The sequence below is a fragment of the Columba livia genome, unplaced genomic scaffold (assembly GCF_036013475.1).
Source record: "Columba livia isolate bColLiv1 breed racing homer unplaced genomic scaffold, bColLiv1.pat.W.v2 Scaffold_155, whole genome shotgun sequence".
Taxonomy (NCBI): domain Eukaryota; kingdom Metazoa; phylum Chordata; class Aves; order Columbiformes; family Columbidae; genus Columba; species Columba livia.
Genome location: NW_027043051.1, coordinates 224,743 through 247,502, shown reverse-complemented (window position 1 = coordinate 247,502; position 22,760 = coordinate 224,743). Strand labels below are relative to the sequence as shown.

The window sequence follows — 22,760 nt, the reverse complement described above, 5'->3', positions numbered from 1 at the left end:
AATCGAGTTGTTCATGGGCCTGAGCTCCAGAGCTGGAGACAGGTGTCGTGAGAAAAGTCCAGAGAGACCTCTGGTCAGAAGCAAATAGCCTTTGTTCCAGAAATTCCCCCAGGGAAAGGCAGCGTGTCCTATCTGGGTGTGTCGAGCCCCCCAACCCCAGAGAAGCAAGGCAAGAACTTGGGGCTGTTTCTGTGAGTGCCCGCACTGCTTTCTTTGCAGTTCCCACATCCACAGCAGTGACCCCTGGCAGCTGGGGCTCTCCTGAACAAAACATAGGCACATTTTGGGTGTGTTGTGAGTCAGAGAAGATGCCCTAGAGGCCCAGTGGACATGGGTAACCTGTAGAAGAGCCATGTCCAACAATCAGAACTAGAAAATAGATCCAAACCTTTTTACTGAAAAATGCATACATTCAAAGTCCATGTGTCCCAGAATAGCATTGCAAACATTTTAACTGCATTTCTCCTTTTTAATACTTAGAAATCCTGTTAAACCAATTTAAGGTGGAGTTGGCTTACACTGTCCGGAGCTAATAATATGCTATTCTGGGCAGTGACACCGTTAACTATCAAGTTAAACTGCTGTATCTTACATTTTCTTGCATGAGATACAACAAATCTGATCTGCAGGAGTGTCACTAAAACAGGTTTAGTATGCTACACTGTAGTGCTTTATCTGCTCTTTCAGAGGAGTAGGTACCCATGCTTTTTCATACTTTCTGTTGTTGCAAGATGCTCTTTTGCCAAGCTTGGCAGAATAGTTTTCCCAAACGTCATAATCTGCCTATTTAATGATCCCCTCAATATGATAAAGATTTCAAAACTGTACCTGCATGTCTGAACCTGGATCTGATATTCTAGTTCCCTTCTAATAAAATAATGTTCTTTTCTGCAGATGTGCCATTGCAACAGGGTGGCCAAGAAAGGACTCTGCATCCAGCACATCTTCAAGAATCACTCAGAAACCAAGAGAATATTTCCCTACCAGTTCATGCTCCACTGATTATAAGGCTCAACAATGCTGAAGATGAACAGGACGATGAAGAGGATGATGACAAAGAGAACTGTAAACAGATTATTGTTTCTTTTACAAAGAAGTAGAACAGGGCCTTTTCTACACTTCACAACTGATTTGTTGTAATAACCATGACCTATTTAGAAAAGAGTTGTTGACAAGTTTTGAAAATAGTTTCCAGGTAGTCCCAAAATGTTGGAAGTGTTGGTCACCAGATGTGAGGCATCATTCTAACTCCTGTGAAATGCCTACCTGTATATTTCAATAGCATTATCATCCACATACCTCTGTTGTATTAAATCAAGTTTAAAATGTGACCCACAATTTAGATGTCCATCAAATACTCTTCAAACTTTCTCTAAATTTGGGGACACAATTCACTAGATTAATTGAATGTTTATGCATTTATATATATTTTTTTGTTTTGGTTTTGTGCTTTTTAAAAGTAGCTGAACGGTTGACTGTGTCTCACTTAGAGATGAGGGATTCCTGGGGAAGAATGAATTGCACATTCCCAGAGGGTGAGAGGACGACGACCTGTTAGTGCTTCCTGACTCGGTTTCAGTAGGAGTGAGCCCCATGAATTCAAACCAAATAAAAGCCGGGGCTTTGCTGATCTCAGTAGCCTTAACTGAGACAGATGAGGAGCCCTCACTTCACCATCTCTGCCAGCAGATGTTCCAGGAGAGGAACTGTGGGCAGAGGTTTTGTGACAAGCGCTCTCTGGTGACATGTTTAATCAGAAGATTTCCTTTTGGTTGTCAGTGAAGGATTATGTTGAACATGAGCTCTGAAGATGGTTTTGAATAGTTTCCAATCCACAAACATTAGCTTATTCCTATGTGTTGTAACTGCAGTTCCATTGTTCTTGGCTATACCTAATATTAAGGAATCATTGTTGCGTCCAGAAGCGGAGCTTACATTTAGGAAAAAACCCACCGTGATCAAAATGAAATTCATGATGGTACATGATTATTAGGAATTGTTGAAGGTCTTTGTATAGATACCTAGTAATCTTTTAAAACCATTTCCTACAGATGTTTCTAATTGGGTGCCTAAGACTGCTGCAGAAATTGAAGAGGAAAGAACCATAAAGGAAATATGCTATAAAACTGGTAAATACGAAATCAGTCAGTCTTTCCTAAACAGCAATGAAGACAATATACTAAGTCTTTTCTTTTCTTTTCTTTTCTTTTCTTTTCTTTTCTTTTCTTTTCTTTTCTTTTCTTTTCTTTTCTTTTCTTTTCTTTTCTTTTCTTTTCTTTTCTTTTCTTTTCTTTTCTTTCCTTTCCTTTCCTTTCCTTTCCTTTCCTTTCCTTTCCTTTCCTTTCCTTTCCTTTCCTTTCCTTTCCTTTCCTTTCCTTTCCTTTCCTTTCCTTTCCTTTCCTTTCCTTTCCTTTCCTTTCCTTTCCTTTCCTTTCCTTTCCTTTCCTTTCCTTTCCTTTCCTTTCCTTTCCTTTCCTTTCCTTTCCTTTCCTTTCCTTTCCTTTCCTTTCCTTTCCTTTTCCTTTTTGTCTATGTTTAGGAGAGTATTACAGGATCCAGCACCCCCACAAACACCAATCAACAGAAACTGTGTCTTCACCTCAGGAAAAGGAAATATTACTCTTGGAAGCTATGGAGCGAGACTTAGAGAAAGGCAAGTAATATTCATCTTCTCAGACAATATTTACCATTAATAGTTAACATTTATTTTTCCCCACATATATACACATACATAGTGTCTCAGACATGGTGACTACCTGTATTGATTGTGGATGCAAAGAGTAGAAATGGACTGTAAAACCTACGTGTACTATCTGGAGATACACAACCATTCCATAAATTGGATCAGATAGGATTCATAAATATCATTCATGAAAAGTGAGGAGTTAAAGAATGAGCAGGTTATTTGGAGCTCGTTCTTTACTTTGGAGCCGTAGCTTTTCTTTAACCTGTGTGTTATAGAATTGTCTTAGAGACCATGAGAGTTGTACATCAGTTACAGCAGACAGGATCCAAACATCTAAGAAAATACAAAGAAGAATCTAAGAGGAGAGGCTAAAGGAAATTGCACTAAACTAATCACTGTCTCACAGAGGCGGGAGGAAGAGAATGGCAGTGCCATTCCCTGTGCTGACACACCAGCCGCTCACACATTCTTTCTGTTGCCTTTCCAGGGGATGGTAATACAATTCCTACAACATTTAATAATACAAAAAGAGGAGAGAGCTGGGAAAGGAGAATACCAACAGAGCGTATTCCCAGAAGAGATTATACTAGTTTTAGGATTATACTGCAAAGAAAAATTCCTCTATGCTCATTGCAATTTATGTTTTCCTGTTTAATTTTGGGAAAGAAATGGTTCTGTGGAGTAAGAAACAGATATGTCTATAGTATAATACCCTTAGTCACCAGGTACATCGACATCGGAGGTGAATCTATTATATGAAGTTTGAATCTCCTGCCATTCATGGGTATTTCTGCAATGCTGTTTGTCACCTTATCAGCAATGCCCGTTCAGCTGTTAAAATTATGTGTGGGCCCATGCTGTGAATTGTATCACTGAAGCGCCTGAGGATTGAAGTAATCCTTTTGTAAGCTGAAGTTATTTTATTACGCCACATTGTTTTAGTTGTTTGGTTTGCAGGACAACCCGTAGCTGAACTGACACAACTGAGACAGAGGCAAAGTGTCCCTCATGTGCAAGGGGTGAGAAATAAGCACCGGCAGAGAGGAACATATTCAGGGTTGTGGTTTTCTTGCTGAGTTCTCTTGTAACAACAGGCAGCTCAGGCTCAGAAGTTGTCACCCTGTGCTTTGGAGTCTGTGTCCATTGGGCTCCCACTGTGACTTTGGAAAAGGGTTTATTGCCCCTGTGACACACACGCAAATTACATCCAGCTTTTCACTCTCAGTTCTTACAAATGTCTATGTGGATTAAAGCCAATGTTTGTAGTCTTTAACTGTAAACCCTAGATACGGTATTCATGAACATGTTCTGATTCATCATGGGAAGTGTCCTGAGCCAGAACCAGTCAAAGTACTTGTACGAGTTCAAAGTGCTGTTGGTCTTTGTCTTTAGAGTCAACTTTGGAGTTTTGTCACAATTTCCTGGGCCAGAGGAAATACAGCCACTTTTGCTTTCCTTTTGAGGAATGACACTCTCCTAATAATTAACGTGTAAAAGCATGTTCCGCCCAAGAAGACCTGTGTATGAAGTGGGAGATTAGGCTTTCAAATCACCATAGAGTATTTGGAGAAGAAAATGGTGTGTGTTTTTTTAAGAAAGTGAATATGTGTTATTTTAATCCCTCAGCAACAAACCACAGTGAGCTGGTAAATAAGCATCACTCCAAAGAAATAAAGAAGAATAAATGGATTCCTGAGGAGCCAAGAAATTCACCTAATACAGTACCAGGAAAATGTATTTTGAGAAAACAGTTGGCTTATTCATTTTCATTTACTAAACTGTTAGATGATCTAGCACTACCCAGCTAAATTCTGTTCTTAGTGGACAATCCACATTTGGATAGGACTCTCCATAAAGAACATGTTGTTTTAATCTTGTCTTCCAGCCTCCAGGCTCCTGCAATATCTCAACATTTGAGTAACTGCACAGCATTATAAAGTTTGCTTTTTTATTTTTAGGATTTAACACTTCAGAGCCCAGAGGAAAACCAAGTTACCAACCAAGGAGTCAAAGGAAAGATGATGAAACTGCTTCTTATGTTCCTCGTGGGAGAGCAGCGGGAAGAAAAACATATTGCGATTCTTCAGAACCTCGCAGATCAGCGTATGTTTTCTACCGCACTGTGGACGTCACCCAAGAACCAAAGTTCAATGGATCTACAGGTGGGCTTCTGCTTAACCAGGATTCTTAAAACACCTCAAATGTGCCTGTCTGTATGGTGCTACTTTCTTTTTTGTCCCTGCAGGTTCATGTGAAGTCATTTATGCCCAAATATGGCCAAGACTAAATTTGATCCAGCATAATTTTCATAAGTAGATTGCATGCAGTATCCACAGTCAGAAATGTAAAGCTTTTTTAAGCTTTATAATTAGTCAGACAGTGTATTCATGACCAATAATTTAGTCATCTTCATAGAAGAAATTCATTTATTTCCCCAGAAAGAGGAATGAACACAATGTTCTGCACAAATATATCCATCCCCTCTTTTTACAGTATTTTGAATGTGATGTATTCTTTAAAAATATTTAGTAAATCTCAGAGTAGTCCACCTTTCTCTTCCCATTTTACTCTAACTATTGGTAGGTGTAGTTCTGCGGTAGAATTTCAGTTTCCTTTGGGAAATCCTTCCTGTCCAACATCTCTCCTCCCAGCAGCGGATGAAGGAATGACCTTGCTTTGCATGGTGTTTTTCTACAACTGGGATTTCACTGGTGTTTTGATTGTGATGGTTTGTTTTGGCTTCATACCACCCCATAAACTGAAGCAGAAGTACTGAATTTCTGCTGCATTCTGGCCTGAACTGAGAGGAAGCAAAAGTGGCCATTTGTGTGAGCAGGAAAAAAGGAAGAAGAGGCAAAGCCACATCTTCCTGCAGAGGAGTAGGGGCCGGGTGAAGAGCCCTGTGCGTACTTGATACTGACACTTGCCTCTTGGAGTTCTGTTTGCAGTTGGAGGTGGGCTTATCTATCAACCAGTGCCATTACAGTTTTAGCCTTGTTGTTTGTAATACTTTGTGATGTTCACAAATGCTGCCCATATCCAGCACGTGTCTAAATGCTACAGACAAAAACATCATTCCTAGTTCAGCCCAAAGGTCTCCTTCGGAGCACATCGGTCTTCTCGGGCTCAAGAATGGATGTTTCAGAGGTCCACATACCACCTGTGCGGTACAGAGAAAGGGCAGGTAGTCAGCACTTAGAGGACAGTAGTGGATAAGGGGGTTGTGTTCACAGCTGCACTCCAGACAGTCTGAAAACAGAGATACATTCAGAGAAAAGGATAGAGATGTTTTCCCACAGCAATTCTTCCATTGAGTGCTTTGAGGTTTTAGGTACTATGATGACATGCATCTTGAAAACACCATCAATTTGATCAGATAGGATTCATAAATATCATTAATGAAAAGTAAGAAGCTAGAGCAGGTAATTTGTAGCTGGTTTTTCCTTTGGAGCCGCAGCTGTCTTTAACCTATTATGCAGTTTTCTTAGAGATCATCACAGTTACACGTCAGGTGCTCAAGTTACACTAGACAGGATCCAAACAACTAACAAAAGAGAAAGAAGAACATAAAACGAGAGGTTAAAGGACATGATACGTATCACTATCTCACAGAGGCGGGAGGAAGAGAATGGCAGTGCCATTCCCTGTGCTTACACACCAGCAGGGCACACATTCTTTCTGTTCCTTTCCAGGGGATGGTAATACTTCTGCAGCACTTAACAAGGCAAAGAAAGGAGGAGAGAGTTCAGGAAGGAGAGTTCCCGCAGAGCGTGTTCCCAGAAGCAACTGGCGATCCTTTGGCAATGGAGGTAATATACTTTGGCATCAGCTTCTCATTGCTGAACACCTTATTGTAAATAAAATAACTGAATAGATTTGAATTGGGTTGTCCACAAAAAAAGTTGGTTTTTTTGGTCAATCTTGTTTTCAGCCTCTAGGACCTTGTAATATGTCAAATTCTGAGTAACAGCACAACATTTCTGTACTTCTGTTTGCTTTTTCACTTTTAGGAATTCACTCTTCAGATCCCAATGGAAAACCAAGTTACCAACAAAGGCGTAAAAATAAGGATGATGAAACTGCTTCTTCTGTTCCTTATGTGAGAGCTACCAGCAGAAAGACTGATTCTGATTCTTTGGAACCTCGAAGATCAACATATGTTTTCTATCGCACTGTGAATGCCGCCCAAGAACCAAAGTTCAGTGGATCTACAGGTGGGTTTGATTGTGATTGATTTATTATTTTCAATATTTAGTATTATTTTTTATCTTGGAAAATCATGGAGGTTGGTCTTATCCAAACTTCTGATACCTATTTAGTGTCAATTTTTGTTAATTTTGCTATTATTGTATTTTTAATGTTGGACAGGGGACTGAATTCATTCTCTTTCCATTCATTCATGGCGATATTTTCATTCATCTTTTTTCCGTCTTTCTACTGTCCTCTTGATAGGATGTACTGTGTCATAAATCTGACAAGAGCCTACGGGTGGGATTCAAAGTCCTGTATCTTTCTTTTTGGAAATCTGTTTCAGATGTGACCATAATTTTACATCTTTCACTTTATTTTTAACTATCTAATCTGTCACTTTATGTAGAAATTTAGTGGTAAATAATTTCAATAATCATAAGTGAAGAAAGTTATTTCATCTTACCAGTTTCAGTCATCTCGCTTAAGCTGAGTTGAATCTCCATGTTGAGATGCCTCCCTATCTCGAATTTTCAATAAAAAGAACCTCCTTAAGAGAGTTTCTCTGCTATGTTACCATGAATACAGTTAAATCAAATGAATCTCAACATCACTGCCACATCTTGGCATTAATACTTGTGTGTATTTGGTTTGGGTTTGTTTGTTTTCTTTTAATGTTTGTTTTGGCTAAATGCAGACAAATTGGTACAGAGATTACAGAGAAAACATTATTAATTTTTGTCATAACAACCACCATTCCCACTGTTGCCAATTTTCTTTTCAGCAGCACCTGAGCCATATGGTGGGAAATGCTCCAAACCAAAGAATCAGCTTGACACAAATAGAAGATTTTCGACCCAAACGGAAAGCTATGGTAATGCTTACCTGTTGTGTTTAAACTGAAAATTGTAGGATTATTTTGCAATTAATGGTTTGAATTAATGTAATTAAGATGGAATTAGTAGAAAACAAGAGAGTTCTTATTTTTAGCCACATTTCACAGGAAACAGTCATTGGGCAGCTTACTCTGATGCACAGTCAGCTGCCCAGCACAAAAACATCCCATTGCCTTATATCGAGTGTTTGCACAAGCAGGGATAAAAGAGGAGATTGGATTATGGATTTGTTTAATTGAAAAGCAATTGATGCCTTTGGGAAGATTTTCAACACAAGAATATTGACTTTGTTCGAGGCGCAGGTGTCCGTGGCAGAATCGCCTCCTTTGGAAGATCCCGTGAGCTTGAGGAAACGCTGCAAGATTACACATGATCTATAAATTACTGGAGAAAGTCTGTATTTAACACTGGCTTGTATTTCAGAGATGATGTGTGATTCACTTGATGCTCTCATTGATACTTCAACTGATAGAGTATTTAATTCACATATCAGACTTAGAGAGTCCTTCCTGAAATTGGAGCTGAAATTAAGAAACAATGTTTATGTTTATTCCACAGACAAATATACTTCAGGATTTTACAATGCACCACGTTGGAGGAAAAGAAATCCACGTGCAAATGCGTACTGTAAGTTTAAAACAACCATTCGGGGAACTGTTTGATAGATATTTGTACGATTAATTCTTTTTTGCAAAAGCAACATCTCTCCCCACCTAGAAAATGTAAAATTGGTCTGAAAGCTTTTGCTGCCAAAATCCACAAGATTCTAAGCAATTCTGAGTCATTTGAAAGAACAGAGAATACTTTGTTTGTTTGCAGACATGTAATTTTGACTGTATAACTAACCCGTGATGTCTGATGTTTTACAGTATTACTGAGATGAAAGCAAAGCCTTAGAGTCTCTATCTCATGTCCCTTGTAGGAATGGCCAGAGCCTTGGTCTGCACTCCGTGCTTCATTGCGACGCTTCCTTCTTATCTCCCACCTCCGTGTTCCCCACAGATGTTACGGGGACTTTGCTCTGCAGTTGCGCAGTTTGAAATGTGGACTAGCAGAGTGTCCTTATAGTTCTTGCAAGCTTGGCCTTCTGGCTTTCACTGAAAGTTCTCCCCTGAAAGGGCAAAGAGGTGAAGTCTGAACGCTGTGGAGCACGGCCCTTTCTTGAGTTCCTCGTTTCACTGGTACTCTGTTCTATAGCAGATGGTCAGTAGCACTTTTTGTGGACGGTCCCATTAGTTTTTGGAGAGTAGGAGCTTGCTCTAGGAGATCAGTCCAAAGCGGGTGGCTCAGAAAAGTGCAGCTTTGTGACTTTGTGTTTCAAAGCCCAGGTGACCCAGCTGTCAGGATGAGTTTACCCAGGGCAGTTCCATATTCTGTGTTAGGCCTTCTGATTCCAGTCTGAGATACAAATTCTGTTGAGGCACCATATAGATACAACCAACCTAAAACCACCTTGTGAAATCCCTCCACCAGGTTTGCTGCTGTATTTGGGTTCTTTGTACAAGTACCGTACCTGCTTGGGAAGGTTTTAGAGAGAAAAAACTTGAGCAGGACATTTTCAAGCACAGCTGAATTACAGTAGGATGATTGCTTTTCCCTGTTGCTTCCAGACCTGCTGAAAGTTTAATTTTTAAAATGTTTCTGAAACAGTATATAGTTTTGCTCTAATGAATTATGTACAAAAAGTTATGTATATCTATTTTTACAGAGGATCCAAGAAGACTTGGAAGCAAATAACAAAGGAGAACGATATGTAGACGTGAGAAAGAGATGTAATGAGTGTGTTAGTTTACAAGAAAAATAACTGGAAAATCTAAAGATGAAAAAGCGGCAAATTCAAAAAATAAGATGCAGGAAGTACACTGTAACATTTCAGAACTGATGGAAATGGAAATTAAAAAAGTATGCTCTGCATGGTCACGTATAAAGGTCTTAAATAAATTTTATCTGTTTTGAAAATTTGGTAATTGAAATTATTTTAACAGACTATATTTAATGCACAATTACTAAAAGGAATAGATACTATCAGTTTTACTTTGGACTTTCAGAGGACTTTTAATGTCAACAGCAACACTCATGCATTCTAGAAAGTAATTGTTTCCGTGTGAAAGCCGGATCCTTAGATGGTTCAGCTGTTTGCTGGCTGCTCGAGGGCTCAGTCTGAGTTTGATCTGGAGATTTTGCCACTTGAGCAGGGCAGCAGAACTATGTGATGAACTAAATGAACTGTGCAACCAAACTTTCAGAATTAACTGAAATATGCTGTACACACACTTTAAAGCATAAAATATTTCATTTTTACCCCAGTCCACAAAAGGGCTGCAACTCCAGGCCTGGCAACTCCAGGCCTGTCAGCCTGACCTCGGTGCCTGGCAGGGTTATGGAGCAGATCATCCTGAATGCAATCACACAGCACCTTCAGGATGGACAAGGGATCAGACCCAGCCAGCATGGGTTTAGGAGGGGCAGGTCCTGTCTGACCAACCTGATCTCCTTTGATGATCAGGTGACTCACCTGGTGGATGAGGGGAAAGCCGTGGATGTGGTCTATCTGGACTTCAGCAAGGCCTTTGACACTGTCTCCCATAATATACTCCTGCAAAAGCTGGTAGCCCGTGGCTTGGACAAGTGTACTCTACGCTGGGTTAAGAACTGGCTGGAGGGCCGGGCCCAGAGAGTGCTGGTGAATGGGGCTGCATCCAGCTGGCGGCCAGTCACTAGTGGTGTCCCCAGGGGTCCCCAGTGTTGGGTCCTGTCCTGTTTAACATCTTTATTGATGATTTAGATGAGGGGATTGAGACCATCATCAGCAAATTTGCTGATGACACCAAGTTGGGAGGGAGTGTCGACCTGCTGGAAGGCAGGAGGGCTCTGCAGAGGGATCTGGATAGACTGGAAAAATGGGCTGATTCCAATGGGATGAAGTTCAACAAGGCCAAGTGCCGGGTGCTGCACTTTGGTCACAACAACCCCCTGCAGCGCTCCAGGCTGGGTGCAGAGTGGCTGGAGAGCAGTCAGGCAGAAAGGGACCTGGGGGGACTAATGGACAGGAAGCTCAACATGAGCCAACAGTGTGCCCAGGTGGCCAAGAAGGCCAATGGTGTCCTGTCCTGTATCCAAACTGGCGTGGTCAGCAGGACAAGGGCAGTGATCCTTCCCCTGTGCTCTGCATTGGTGAGGCCACACCTGGAGTGTTGTGTTCAGTTCTGGGCCCCTCAGCTCAGGAAAGAGATTGAAGTGCTGGAGCGGGTCCAGAGAAGAGCAACATGACTGGGGAAGGGACTTGAACACAAGGCCTATGGGGAGAGGCTGAGGGAGCTGGGCTTGTTTAGTCTGGAGAAGAGGAGGCTTAGAGCTGAGCTCAGCACTCTCTATAACTACCTGAAGGGCAGTTCTAGTCAGGTGGGGATTGGTCTCTTCTCCAGGCAGTCAGCAATAGGACAAGGGGCCATGGGCTTCAACTCTGCCAGGGGAAATTTAGGCTGGTGATTAGAAAGCAATTCTTTGCAGAGAGAGTGGTCAGGCATTGGAATGGCTGCCCAGGGAGGTGCTGGACTCACCGGCCATGGAGGTTTTTAAACTGAGACTGGACATGGCACTTAGTGCCATGATCTAATCAATGGACTGGAGTTGGACCAAGGCTTGGACTGGATGATCTCTGTGATCTCTGAGGTCTTTTCCAACCCAGTTGATTCTGTGATTCTGTGAATTATCTTCAGTTTTAGAAAAAAAACAAACCAAAGTGTGCTTCTGGGTGAGGATGGACCAGGCTCGGGATCAGTACCAGGGGTGCTGCAGGAGCAGGTGTCTCCCAGCACGGACACACCGGGGGGACCTGTCGACCTCCGCACCCCTGGCCCCCACCAGGGCCCAGTTCAGCAGCCCTGGGCCCGAGGCTCAGCCCAGGGAGAGCCCCACAACCAGGGTCACAGTGGTTCCTGCTGCTGCCCCGACGGTCACCAGCCCCAGGCAGCCCTGAGCCAGAGTGCAGGTGTCTGAGCTGGGCTGAGCTGGAAGGGGCTGCAAAACAGCTCAAGAGGAGGCGATGGAAGAAGGTGCTGTGTGTGTGGCACCGGGAGTGAACCGACACCCTCAGTTTGGTATCTGGACCTGTGCTGGGCTTGCACATGGACTAAGCCCCAGCTCAGAGCACAAATTGCTGTTCCCAGCTCTGGGTGCCAAGCGCTGGTCCTGCTCTCTCCTCCCTGGTGCGGCCCGAGCGCACGACTGCCCTGCCTGCTCCTGCCTTGGGGCTTGGGGAGCTCGGGTGAAAAGGAAAGACAGACTGGTGTGGGTATGGGATCTCTTAAGTGTCCTGGGGTTGCTTTGCTAAACACTCTGTAACGGTTCCTGGGCTATTAAGTCCATAGATGCCCAGAGAGGCAAAAAAGTCCATGAACCAACTTTCCTACTAAGGTTTCCTTCTTATAAAAAAACACACTTCCATTTTCTCATCGGCAACAGACTGAAAGATGGAAGCTGAAGCAGCATCTGCCTCTTGCGAAAACAGATAACAACAGATGGTTCCACTCAGTCGATCCTTAGTTGCTTCCTCCACAGGAAACCTGTCCATTAATTAAATCTCTGGTGTCCAGGCAGGGCCTTGCTGATGTTCCTGTGTAGGCAACAAGTGTGTGGATGTCAGGCTTTCTGCAGATTTGTTGCGGAGTTTTCCAGTTTCTTTTAATTAGGAAAACCTTGCTGTGGACTCCTGAAGTCTCCCATAAGCTGGTGGGTTTAGAGAAGGACGGGGAGCTCCAGTGAGCTCAGGGAGGACCAGTCAGTGTCACAGGCAAAGCAGAATGGAACTCGACTGGGTGAAAACTAATGGAATTTATTGATAGATGAAACTGCCATGTCTCCCCCACCTTTGGGCGGATCACCGTGCACCCTGAACCGATACAGGCAGGTGTAGTCCGGCTGGCCCCAGTTGCTCAGCACTTGCAGCCTGATGTAATTCACGACCCCAGGGAGCTCGTTCTGCAATGACAAGAAGAAATGAGTCGCCTTTTCCTCTCTGGCACGTGAGCACTGACAGAAGTGCCGCAACAACAGCCTCGATCAGCAGCTTCCTTCCTGCTGCCCCGCAGGGGCTTTGACCTGTCGTGGTCAAGACGTTCTTATCCTGCTCTACCCCATTGGGCCACGAGAACAGCCAAGGAAGAAGCAGCGACCAGATGCCTCAGCAAATACACTGGAAAGTTCTCGCCTGCTTTGGGGCACAGGCTTCCACAGTCAGAAGACCCAGGGCTGGTGTCAGTATAACGTCTCGTTGCCTTCTCTAGAAAGCCACGGAAACAGAACGTCCTCCCTGTCACTACTCACTGCCAGCACCAACTGAACCCTCAGGAAGCCCAGTATTTCTGGTCTTTAGCTGGCAGAACAGCAGTCGTGCATCCTACAGGATGTGGCCGCTTGTGTGCACTTGGGGTCCAGACAGTCAAGCTGATTCCAGCTTCAACTGTGGCACTTCTAAGCACTGAAGTTTAAACACAAAATGAATGAGAAGACCAGCAGTCCAGGCATCTGCCACCAGGAAGTTGAAGCAGAAGAAAGGCAGCGTGGCACTCGCTCAAGGACAGGGCTGCCTGTACCCTTTGGCGGGGAAGCCTCTCCCCATCCAGCCGCATTTCTCCTCCTCTCCTGCAGTTCTCCTCCCTCTCTGTCCCCATACCTTCAGCTGGAAGGTCTGACTGGGATTCAGCGCCGCCAGGAAAGTGAACTGTCCCAGGAACGTTCCCTGCTCCTCGTGTTCTTCCTTGAAGCCCTACAGAAAGATGGGTGGAGAAAACAGAGCGTCTGGTGCACCATGGGAGACTGAACTTCAGTCAGTGAAGTACGGGGTTATTTCAGCTACGGAGTCCAAGGATGATGAGCACAACGAAAAGACCTGAAGCTGCAGCTGGGCAGCACATCACACTTGCCTACTCAATGAGTCCAAGCTGGCAGTCAGAAAAGGAGCAGATGCTCCCAGTGAGAGGGAGGTAACCTGAGGATCACAAATCCCACTTGGGTTGGAAGCCAAAAAGGTTTAAGACCATGCACTGTCCAGCTCCTTTTCCCTGTGGCTCCTGGAGTAGCTTCTTGCCCCAGAAGCCTTTTTTTGAGTGGTACATTGAATAAAAGAGGAATACAATGGGAAGGAAGCAACACCAAGGAGCCTGTTTCTTCTGAGAGACAGAAGAAAGCTTCAGGCCACCAAAATCTTTGACCCATCTTCATCCCCTGCTTAGAAATGCCGTGCAACCCCAGCCCTCCACACTAGAGAAGTCACTTACGTAGACAGCAAAGTCCTTGGGAGCTCCAGAGATACTTTCTCCATGGAACGCTGTCTCTGAGACATGGTCCATGGTGACGGCTCTGGGAATGACCGGCATGGACAGCTTGATGAAGACGTGTCCTTGACTTCCTGGAAAGGGCCAGCAGTTTCCAGGATGATTTTCTGGCTGAAAGGACAAGAAATACTCAGCAGGGAGACACAGGAGGAGAGCAGGTCCATGTGAGAAGGAGGCAGGAGAAGAAGCTTCAAGGAGCAAGGACAGGGGAAGGCAACTCTGAGCAGCATGTGTGGTTCATTCTCCTGACCTTTGTTTTACTGCTTCTTGGTGTTCCTACCTCCAGAATCAGCTCAGGGGTCCTCATGTAATCCATTATCGACAGGGAATACAGGAACACCTTTGCTTTGTCAGTCCGGAGGGATGGAGAAGTCCTGGAAAGAATGACGGCAGCCCCTGGAAATTAAAACATGAGCATGATCACCAGGCAGTGTCAGGAGGAATATTACACTGTTGACTTGAAAAAGGCTTCTCAGTTGTCATCCATGCCCTACAGTGGGTTCCCCTTTGTCTTGATGGCATGACCCCTCTGGAACACATAGCAAGGAGTCATCAAACTGTCGTATTTGGCCGTGGAAATAGGCAAGAATGTGAACCAGCCTTTCTGTGCTTCCCACGGGGTCTGGCCCGTTACAGGCTCTGTCAGTGGGGGCACTTTTAGGGCCCATCTTGTCAATCTGGACAGGAAGCGCATTGGAACTGGTTTGTATGTGAAATGTCACGGCACCTGCCGATTTGAGGGCATAATCCGGCATCAGGACGTGGATTTCCTCCAGCTTCTCCAAAGCCTGATTGATGATCTCCTGAACAGCCTGGGAAGGAACACAAAGGAGAGTGCCTGTTAGAAGGAAAACGAATGGGGCAAGCAGCTCCCCTGCAAGGCCAGCCAAGTTGAACGGGGACAAGGCCGATCTCAATGGAAGGAACAACCAAATTGCTTGGAAGCCTCCCAAGTTTGCTCTGCTGTGATTGACGGGATCAGAAAGGGAGGGCTGCTCACTCCAGTGCTCTGAATGCTGGAGCTGCGGGAAGGGGCTGTTCCTGTGGAGAGGCCCCAGGCCAGGAAGCACGGACAGACAAGCCTTCTGGGCATGAGATAGGCCCGGCTTAACTCTGCACTGCTGGGACCATTCTTTAATTGCAGTCCTCCCTTGAGGAGAACCCGAGATCTGGACGCAGAGGAAGGTTCGACTCAGACAGCTGTCATTCCCGTCACGCTCCCTCTCCCCCATAAGGACGTGTGGAGCAACAGGAAAAGGAAGCGTGGCCATGACAGCACTTGTTCCAGCAGCACCAGCCTGTTGGCTGTGACAGGGAATGGAGTAGGATACGTGCTGGAGGGAGGATAAAACCCCTGAGCAGATCCTTCTGCCTTGTGCCCTTACCCATCCGGCAAAGCCTGGGACCTTTGCCTGCTTCAATCCTTCTTGTAGAGCCAGCTCAGCAACATCCTTTGCACTCCAGCGCAGATGATAAAGTTGTTCCTGAAGCTTACGGAGCTGGACGGGCAAGGACGGGGTTTCGCTCAGGTCTCCTAACTCTTTTGCAGTGTTCCAGGTTAAGACGCCAAGTCGTCCCACATGGTAAACTCCTGTCAGACACACACCAGAGCTTAGAACTTGGTCTAAGGCGGGGCTATGCCTCAGGCTACCTTCTCCCCTTTCTGTGTCTCTCCCAAGTGCCATAGTTGTCTCTTGTTGCCTTTGACAGTGGCCGTCATGGCGTATGGGCTCTGCAATAGATGGACGTTCCCTGCCCTGGACTGTGCTCCTTGTCCTGCGGAAGATTCTCAGCCCCTGGGGCAGGAGAGCTCAGCCACGGCCTCTCCCTGGGCTGAAGAGAACTGGCTCAGCCCTCCTGGGGAAGGCAACTCAGCCCTTCCTCACCCACACCCGTCCCGCTGGAGCAGGGACTGGCACAGCTCTGTGGGGACTTTCTGCTCTTGGCTGAGCTCCTCTGCTCACAGTGGAACAGGGCAGGATGGTGCCCCGAGTACCTCCTAAAGGACCGCCCTCAGGTCGGAGATCTGCAGGGACTCACCAAAACAGAAGAGACCAAGCAGCAGCACCAGGGTCGATGCCTTCAGCATCTTCATCTTCCTGCAGAGCAGATAAAGAAAAGGCTGGTGAAGCTGGCAGTTCCCGTGCAGATCAGCAGCAGACTGGAGAGCAGCAGCAGGGACTGCAGCCCTTGAGCCTGGCGTTCCTGCCGTGTGCATTGGCTTGGTCCTGCACCAGCTCCAGTCACTGCTGGAGTTGTCACCAGCTGCAACAGTGGGGGATTTGTCACAGCAACAATAGTTTCCATAGGGACAAAGGGCTCAAGATTGACTCTGGACTAAGAGCAGGAAGTGCAACAGGACTTGTGTCCACACTTCATGTCTGTGGGGCTGGACAGGGGTTCTCTGGAAATGGAAGGGACATAACAAACGCCTGTTTCTCCTGCCCAGCATCCGACCGGCACTTGTGCTGCTCCTGTTCTCCACCCTTTCAAGAGAAGGTTCAGCCTGTGCCCCTACAGTCCAACAGCTGCCAGGGGGGTGTGTGTCTCCCCTCTCGCAGCGTTTCTTTAGCAGGTGGGTTATCTCCGGCCCTTCTCTTGGCAGAACGGCAGACAAATGCAGACCGGGTAAAGAGGGAGGGAGGGCTGAATGTCAATGTGTGCTGGCAAGCAACGGGCAACCAAGGAAGCACCAAAGAAACTCCAGTGTCTGGGCCCTGCTGCCCTGAGCCTGATCTGCCAAGACACAGCACACACCGCTCTGCAAGGGGGAAATTCCTCCTGCCTGTTCCAGGAGGCTCTCAACAGGCTCACAGTGTACACTCATCAGGAATAAACAATCCCTTTTGTTCTCCTAGAGAACTCCTTGCACCCCTCTGAGGACTTTGGGCCCCTTTCCTAAGGCAGAGCCCTGGTGAGGAGCTGACCAGGTTTCCCAAGGAAACCTCCTCTGTCAGGAACACAATTCAGACCCACGGCCAACAGAGGACACACTGGTGTCCTTCTGGTCCCCGTGGAGAGGAAAACCAAGCAGGCTCAGGGACAGAACCCACCCTGCAGAGCACAATACAGGACGGAGCTGAGCTCTCACAGTTACTGCGGCAGGCTGTGTCTGGGCCACCCCCTGGGACTCTCTCTGTCCCATCCAAAATGGAGCTGTCCCTCATTCTGCAGAGATCAAAGGCTTCTGGGCCCAGCCCTCACATTCATGAAGAGACTGAAAGGCGGCTGCTGCCTTCCAGCAGCTCCAGACCCAGCTCTCAGGCTGCCCTCGTGTTCCTCTCCTGTCCACCATCCACCCACCCCAGCTGACGAGGTGGAAAACACACCTGGGGAAGGGAGCAGAAAATACTCCCAACATACCCGTTCAGACGTTCAGCCATCTCTGGGTGTCTCTGGGTACCTGCTGAGGTGCAGGTAACAAGCATCTCGCTCGCTCTGGAGTGAGCCAAAAACTCTGCGATCTCAGTTCCCTCAAGATCGAGAGTGGCCAAGGCGCAGGGAGACCCCTGGTCTTATACCCTGCTGTGCCGACCTCAGCGCTGATGCTGCTTTGTGACATCAATGGCAGTGGGTGATGTCACAATGGAAGAGGCTGCACCACGTTTGGAGGCAAAGTCCAACCTGGCAGGAGCGGGTCTTGCAGTCCTCTCTGCAAGGGAAGGAATCCTTCACCACAGAACGACGGGAAAGGTACAGGAACACGTTATTCTCAGATAACAGACTCTGTCTCCACTCTACCTCTTGCTGACCAAAGTTCAGATGGTGTTGGAAAACAACAACAAAAAAGCAAGATGTGCTCCTCAGGGAGCACATTATATCAGCCGTTCAACTGTAAGTCCAACTCCCGTCTGAACCTCAGGATAAGAAATGCCATCGTAAATTTCCAGGAGAAGGAAGGGTGTGAAATGGCAAGACCAGAAAACGTTCATGAAAGCACGGCCATTCAAGTCCACAGCCCTGATCACAGATCACCTGCCCGTTAGATGTTCTCAGCAGATTTGCGGCCACTGACATCTGGAAAAGAGCACAAGGTCTCTTGTTCTTTAGCACTGAACACGGAGGTTGGAACGGGATCTGGGAAGAAAACCATCTACAGTCAGTCTGGTTTCATTCGAGGCCATCAGGACAAGCTGAGTTCACATTCACCAGGATTCACAGCAGGTCCCACCCGTCCCTGCAGATCCCAACAGCGCTCCTGTGCAGGGTGCTGAGGAGCAGTAAGCACAGAACAAGAAACCTCCCTTCCAAAGAAGCCCCCAGCCGCTCTTCCAACAAGTTGCACAGAGCAGCAGCTGAGAACAACCTCTGCCACAACTGCACCCGGCTCTGCCGTCTGCACAAGGAGACCAGCTCCTAAATGATCCCCAGCCCTACAGACACAGATCTTCCCCAGGGCAGGGATGAGGAAACACCAGAGTGCACGGACACCTGGTCATTCAGTTGAAGCTGCTGGGGAGAAGGACAGAGGACAAGAAAGAGACAAATCAGACAAGAGAGAAGACAGAGGAGCCCAGAGAGAAAGAAACACACAGGGAAAAGGATGGAGAGATGGAGAGATCAAGGCAAAAAGGGACAAGGAGCTGTGATGAGAGAGGGAGGAAGAAACAGCAGGGCTGAGGAGCAGGACAGAGGGATGGGGAGTGGGGAGGAGGAGAAGCAGGAAGGGGGTAGAGAAAGACAGGGAGGGGGATGTACAGATGGAGAGACAAAAAGAAAGGCAGGGAACAGAACAAAGGGACTGAGAAACAAAGCAAAGTTCAGATCAAAATGAAGAGACTGGAAAGGGCAAACATGCAGCAATGAGCTGGAGGAAGAGGAAAAGAGGGCTGAGGAGCAGGAAAGAGGAAGAGAAGACAAAGAAAAGGCAGAGCCAGCTGGACAGGGGAGATATAGTGAGAAGGGATGGGGCCGGGAACAGGCAAGGAAGACAGAAAGACAAACAGGACAGAAAGACATCAAGAAGGAAAAGGGGCAGTAGTCTGGACAGAGATGGAGAAAGAATCAGCAGGGAAAGGGAAGACAGGCAGAAAGACAGAGAGGGAGCAGGAGAGAGAAAGAACAATAAGGGTTGGGGGTACGATAGAGATTGGGAAAAAATCCTGGGGTGGGCAGCAAGATGGAGAGGGAGTGAAAAAGAAGAGGGGCAGGAATAGGCTCAGGGAGCAGGACAGAGGGATACAGAGAGAAATGATGGGGCACGGAGCAGGACAGAGCAACAGACAAGAATGACGACAAAGAGAAACCAGGGATGGTGAGAACACAAAGGGGTGGAGATGGAGAGGGAGATACGAGAAACCCTGCACAGAGATTCAGAAGGGTGGAGGAATAGGTGAGGAAGCAGCAGAGGGACAGAGGGAGAAGAGATGAAGAGGAAGAAGGGCACAGTAGGAAAGAGGAGGGAGCAGGGAGGGACTGGGACACAAAACAGGGTGAAATGTCCCCAAGGGCCCAGGACTCACCACACTTCCTGCTCTCTGCACTGCCAGGCAAGCTGTGGAGTTCAGGCACTTCTGTCTGTGAGAAATGCAGTTGTGATTTGTGCTGAGATGTTCAATGTTTACAGATACAACCAAATGAGGCTCGGGCTCTGAACCTGCAAAAAGGAAAAGGTGGTTAAGTTCTATGTAAAAAGTTCTGAAACTTGTTTATGAGGTTATATTGATAGAGGGAGCTAACATTTTCAGGGTTAACCACCACATAATAAGGGCCTACTAACGAACTAACACTTGAAGCCACATAATGAGTATTTAGTTTAGAGACACATGTAACCAGTTGTGTTAAGAAAAACCAGAACCTCACCAAATGCCGAGATCAGAAGTTTTACAGCACCAGCTGTAACCTTGAGGAGACAAGACAGCCAAGATGTACAGCAAAAGGGGCGCCAGTCTGGTTTCGGTTGACTTGGCAGCTTGGGAGACCCATAGAGACCATAGAGCCCTTAAAGACCATAGAGATCTGTAGAGTTCCATGAAGACCCATAGAGACCACAGAGACCCATAGAGACCATAGAGCCCCATAGAGACCATAGATACCATAGATAAGCCTCCTCAAAGCCACCAAGTGACACTGCGCAGGTGCAACAGGGGAGGGTCAATGAGGAGACTGTGGAAATGGTTCTCTGAGACTCATTTTAATAAGAAGCAGGAAAGGTTATGAATATGTACAGGTGTTCCTGGGGTCATTATGAATATGTAACACCTTACTGTATTTAAGCACACCTCTTATTGTTTCAAGGTGTGCGTGTTAGGTGGAGCGAATCCCCCGTGCACCCAGCGCTGTTTTGCTTATGCTCTAACGAACACGTTTAAGGAATACAATTAAGGAATTGGATTAAACGTTGTTTATCCATAGAAAAAGCCTAAGTTATTTATTTCATTGCTTTACAACAAGTGATTGAATCTGCTATAGAAAAGTTCAACCACCTCCTGTATAGCAAAGGATAAAAGAAAGTATGGATTTTTGTTGCATCTAATCCGTAACGCAAGTACCAATTAAAAATACATTAGCAGTGGGTTCCTTCAAATATTCCCTGTGAAGGCAGTTCCTGGCACGATTATATTAGCGTTCTTACTATTTTACAGGAGAAACACAGGGCACGGCTGATTTTGCCCACGTGCAGCGCAATGATCACACGAGTGTGGTGAACCTGGTGAAAGGCCCTAGAAAAGGAAAATCAGGCTGCGTGTGCAGAGCCAAAACAGAAACCCTTTTCAAACTGTTTAATTTTAAAAACCTACAACAGGTATAAAGTAGAAAAAAGAGCAGTGAATGTGTATAATGACACAATTAGAGGGTTTTTCAGTTCCATGATGTGCTCTTTTACTAAAACGTGTCTGCTGGAGTGGATATCCTGGACACGAACAGGCGGGTTCCTGGTGTTGTGCCCATGGTGATTCATCCACTGTGGCCGTGGGTGTCAGGCCTTGATACGACAGACACAAAACCTTGGGAAGGAGGTGATCACAGTAAAACACTTAAAGATAATGAGCCAGCAGACTTGATTTAATCTTTATTTAAAAATACACATGGCTGCTGTCTTTTTTCCAGTTTAGCTAGGAAGGGCTCCAATATCTCTATTAATTCTAATTACCACACGTGAGAAAAATTAAGGGGGGAAAGCTTTGTTTTTACAACGGTAAATACAGTCTAAATCGTCCACCCTGGACTGACCGAGGGACAATTTTGATCTCATGTTCTCTGTGTATTCTACACCAATACCTGTTCTTCAACAAACCTTTCACTGGTTTCCATTTCTTTCCCTGATTATCCTTTTTCAAAACAAATGGATCTGAAGGGGATAAATACAATGCATAAGTAACACTATGTATTGTGTAATATGCCTTATGTAATATGCAATATATGATTTAAAATAGATATATTATTATATATTACATGTAGCACATTACTATACTATACATCTCAAAGTATACCCACAAGACCTGTGCAGCATATTAATATTATTTACAGTGGTCGCCATTAATTACAATATTCAATCAGATTCTCCCTGGTTGACTCCCTGTTGAACAGCAAACGATCCTTTTCCAATGTCAGAAAATACAGCCCGGGGGGGATTTATCCCAAATCCTTCCTGTCGATTGTCCACTACCTACTTCACAATCACATTAACAGACAATTGGTGAACCGTAAGTACTGGACTATAAAATCACCCAAGACACAAGTAACAACAACAACAAACCACTAAAGACACAAACAATTATACAATCCCTAAGGCACAAACAGCAAAATCACTAAAGGTACCTTTACCAAATTACTGTTCCCTCGTTTTTCTCTTTTCTTTATTGTTTTCTCATTTTTCTCTTTAATTTTTTCTTTCTTTCTCTTTTTAAGTTCCCCAGTTTACCAAAATGCGCAGACGCGAAGGCGCAGACCCAACGCGCTGGTGTCGCCCACGTCTCGCGCAGGCAGCGTGCCAACCCAACCAGACAATGAAAGTGCCTTATCTCATTGATGGGGTTTTACCCGCGTCCTGAGCTGGTCCGAGGAGCTGTGGTCCCTTCCAGGAATTCCCCGGTGCCGGCACAAGGTCCAGAGATCCTGGGGTCCACAGGAGGTCAGGCAGATTATCCCATCCTCGTCGCCAGAAAATGATACTGAAAAGTCGGCAAACAGACTCTAACACTGGCCGTACTTCATTGGCAGTAATCCCTCCTGGATTAACACCCTCTCTGGATGGCACGGGTGCCAACTGTTGGCAATCAGGGCAGGACATAAGAACGCTCCTGGCCTGATCCACTGTAATTTGAAATTGTCATTTTATCGACTTCGCACTCTGGTGAAAGAATTCATGTGATGATTTAGCTTGCTGCAAGGCTTCAGGCACAGTAAGCAGCACAGTTTGTGCATCAGCCCTCCTATTGCCTTCCGCAAGAGGTCCTGGAAGGGCAGTGCGAGAGCGGGTGGGTGTGCATTGCATAATAACCATGATGTCTATGATTTATTAGAAACCATAGCATTCTCAATTCAGCCGTCAAAAGAGGATTATCCTCTTCCTTAAGAAAAGAAGCTTCTAGGCGGTTAAGTATGCCAGCTGCATAATATGAGCCAGTTACAACATTCAAAGGTTTGTTACAGAACACCTCAAAGCGATCCTAACAGCTGTCAGCTCAAGAACTTGTTTGACCCTTGGTCTCT

The 22,760-nt window shown here is 45.8% G+C and overlaps 1 protein-coding gene and 1 long non-coding RNA gene across 2 annotated transcripts; one reads left to right on the top strand and one right to left on the bottom strand.

The window, feature by feature from the left end:
- Positions 1 to 816: 816 nt before the first annotated feature.
- LOC135577869 (uncharacterized) lies at positions 817 to 2,682 on the top strand. Its single transcript, XR_010469386.1, has 3 exons — positions 817 to 1,065; positions 2,052 to 2,129; positions 2,540 to 2,682. It is a non-coding gene; the product is annotated as an uncharacterized LOC135577869 (long non-coding RNA).
- A 10,240-nt stretch (positions 2,683 to 12,922) lies between these two features.
- LOC135577859 (SUN domain-containing protein 3-like) lies at positions 12,923 to 15,825 on the bottom strand. The gene is made up of 6 exons (XM_065047973.1): positions 15,807 to 15,825; positions 15,491 to 15,696; positions 14,833 to 14,917; positions 14,386 to 14,501; positions 14,049 to 14,216; positions 12,923 to 13,537 (listed from the first exon to the last, which is right to left on the bottom strand). The coding sequence occupies exons 1-6, from the start codon at positions 15,823 to 15,825 to the stop codon at positions 13,343 to 13,345; spliced, it is 789 nt and encodes a 262-aa protein (XP_064904045.1). The 3' UTR covers positions 12,923 to 13,342.
- Positions 15,826 to 22,760: the final 6,935 nt, after the last annotated feature.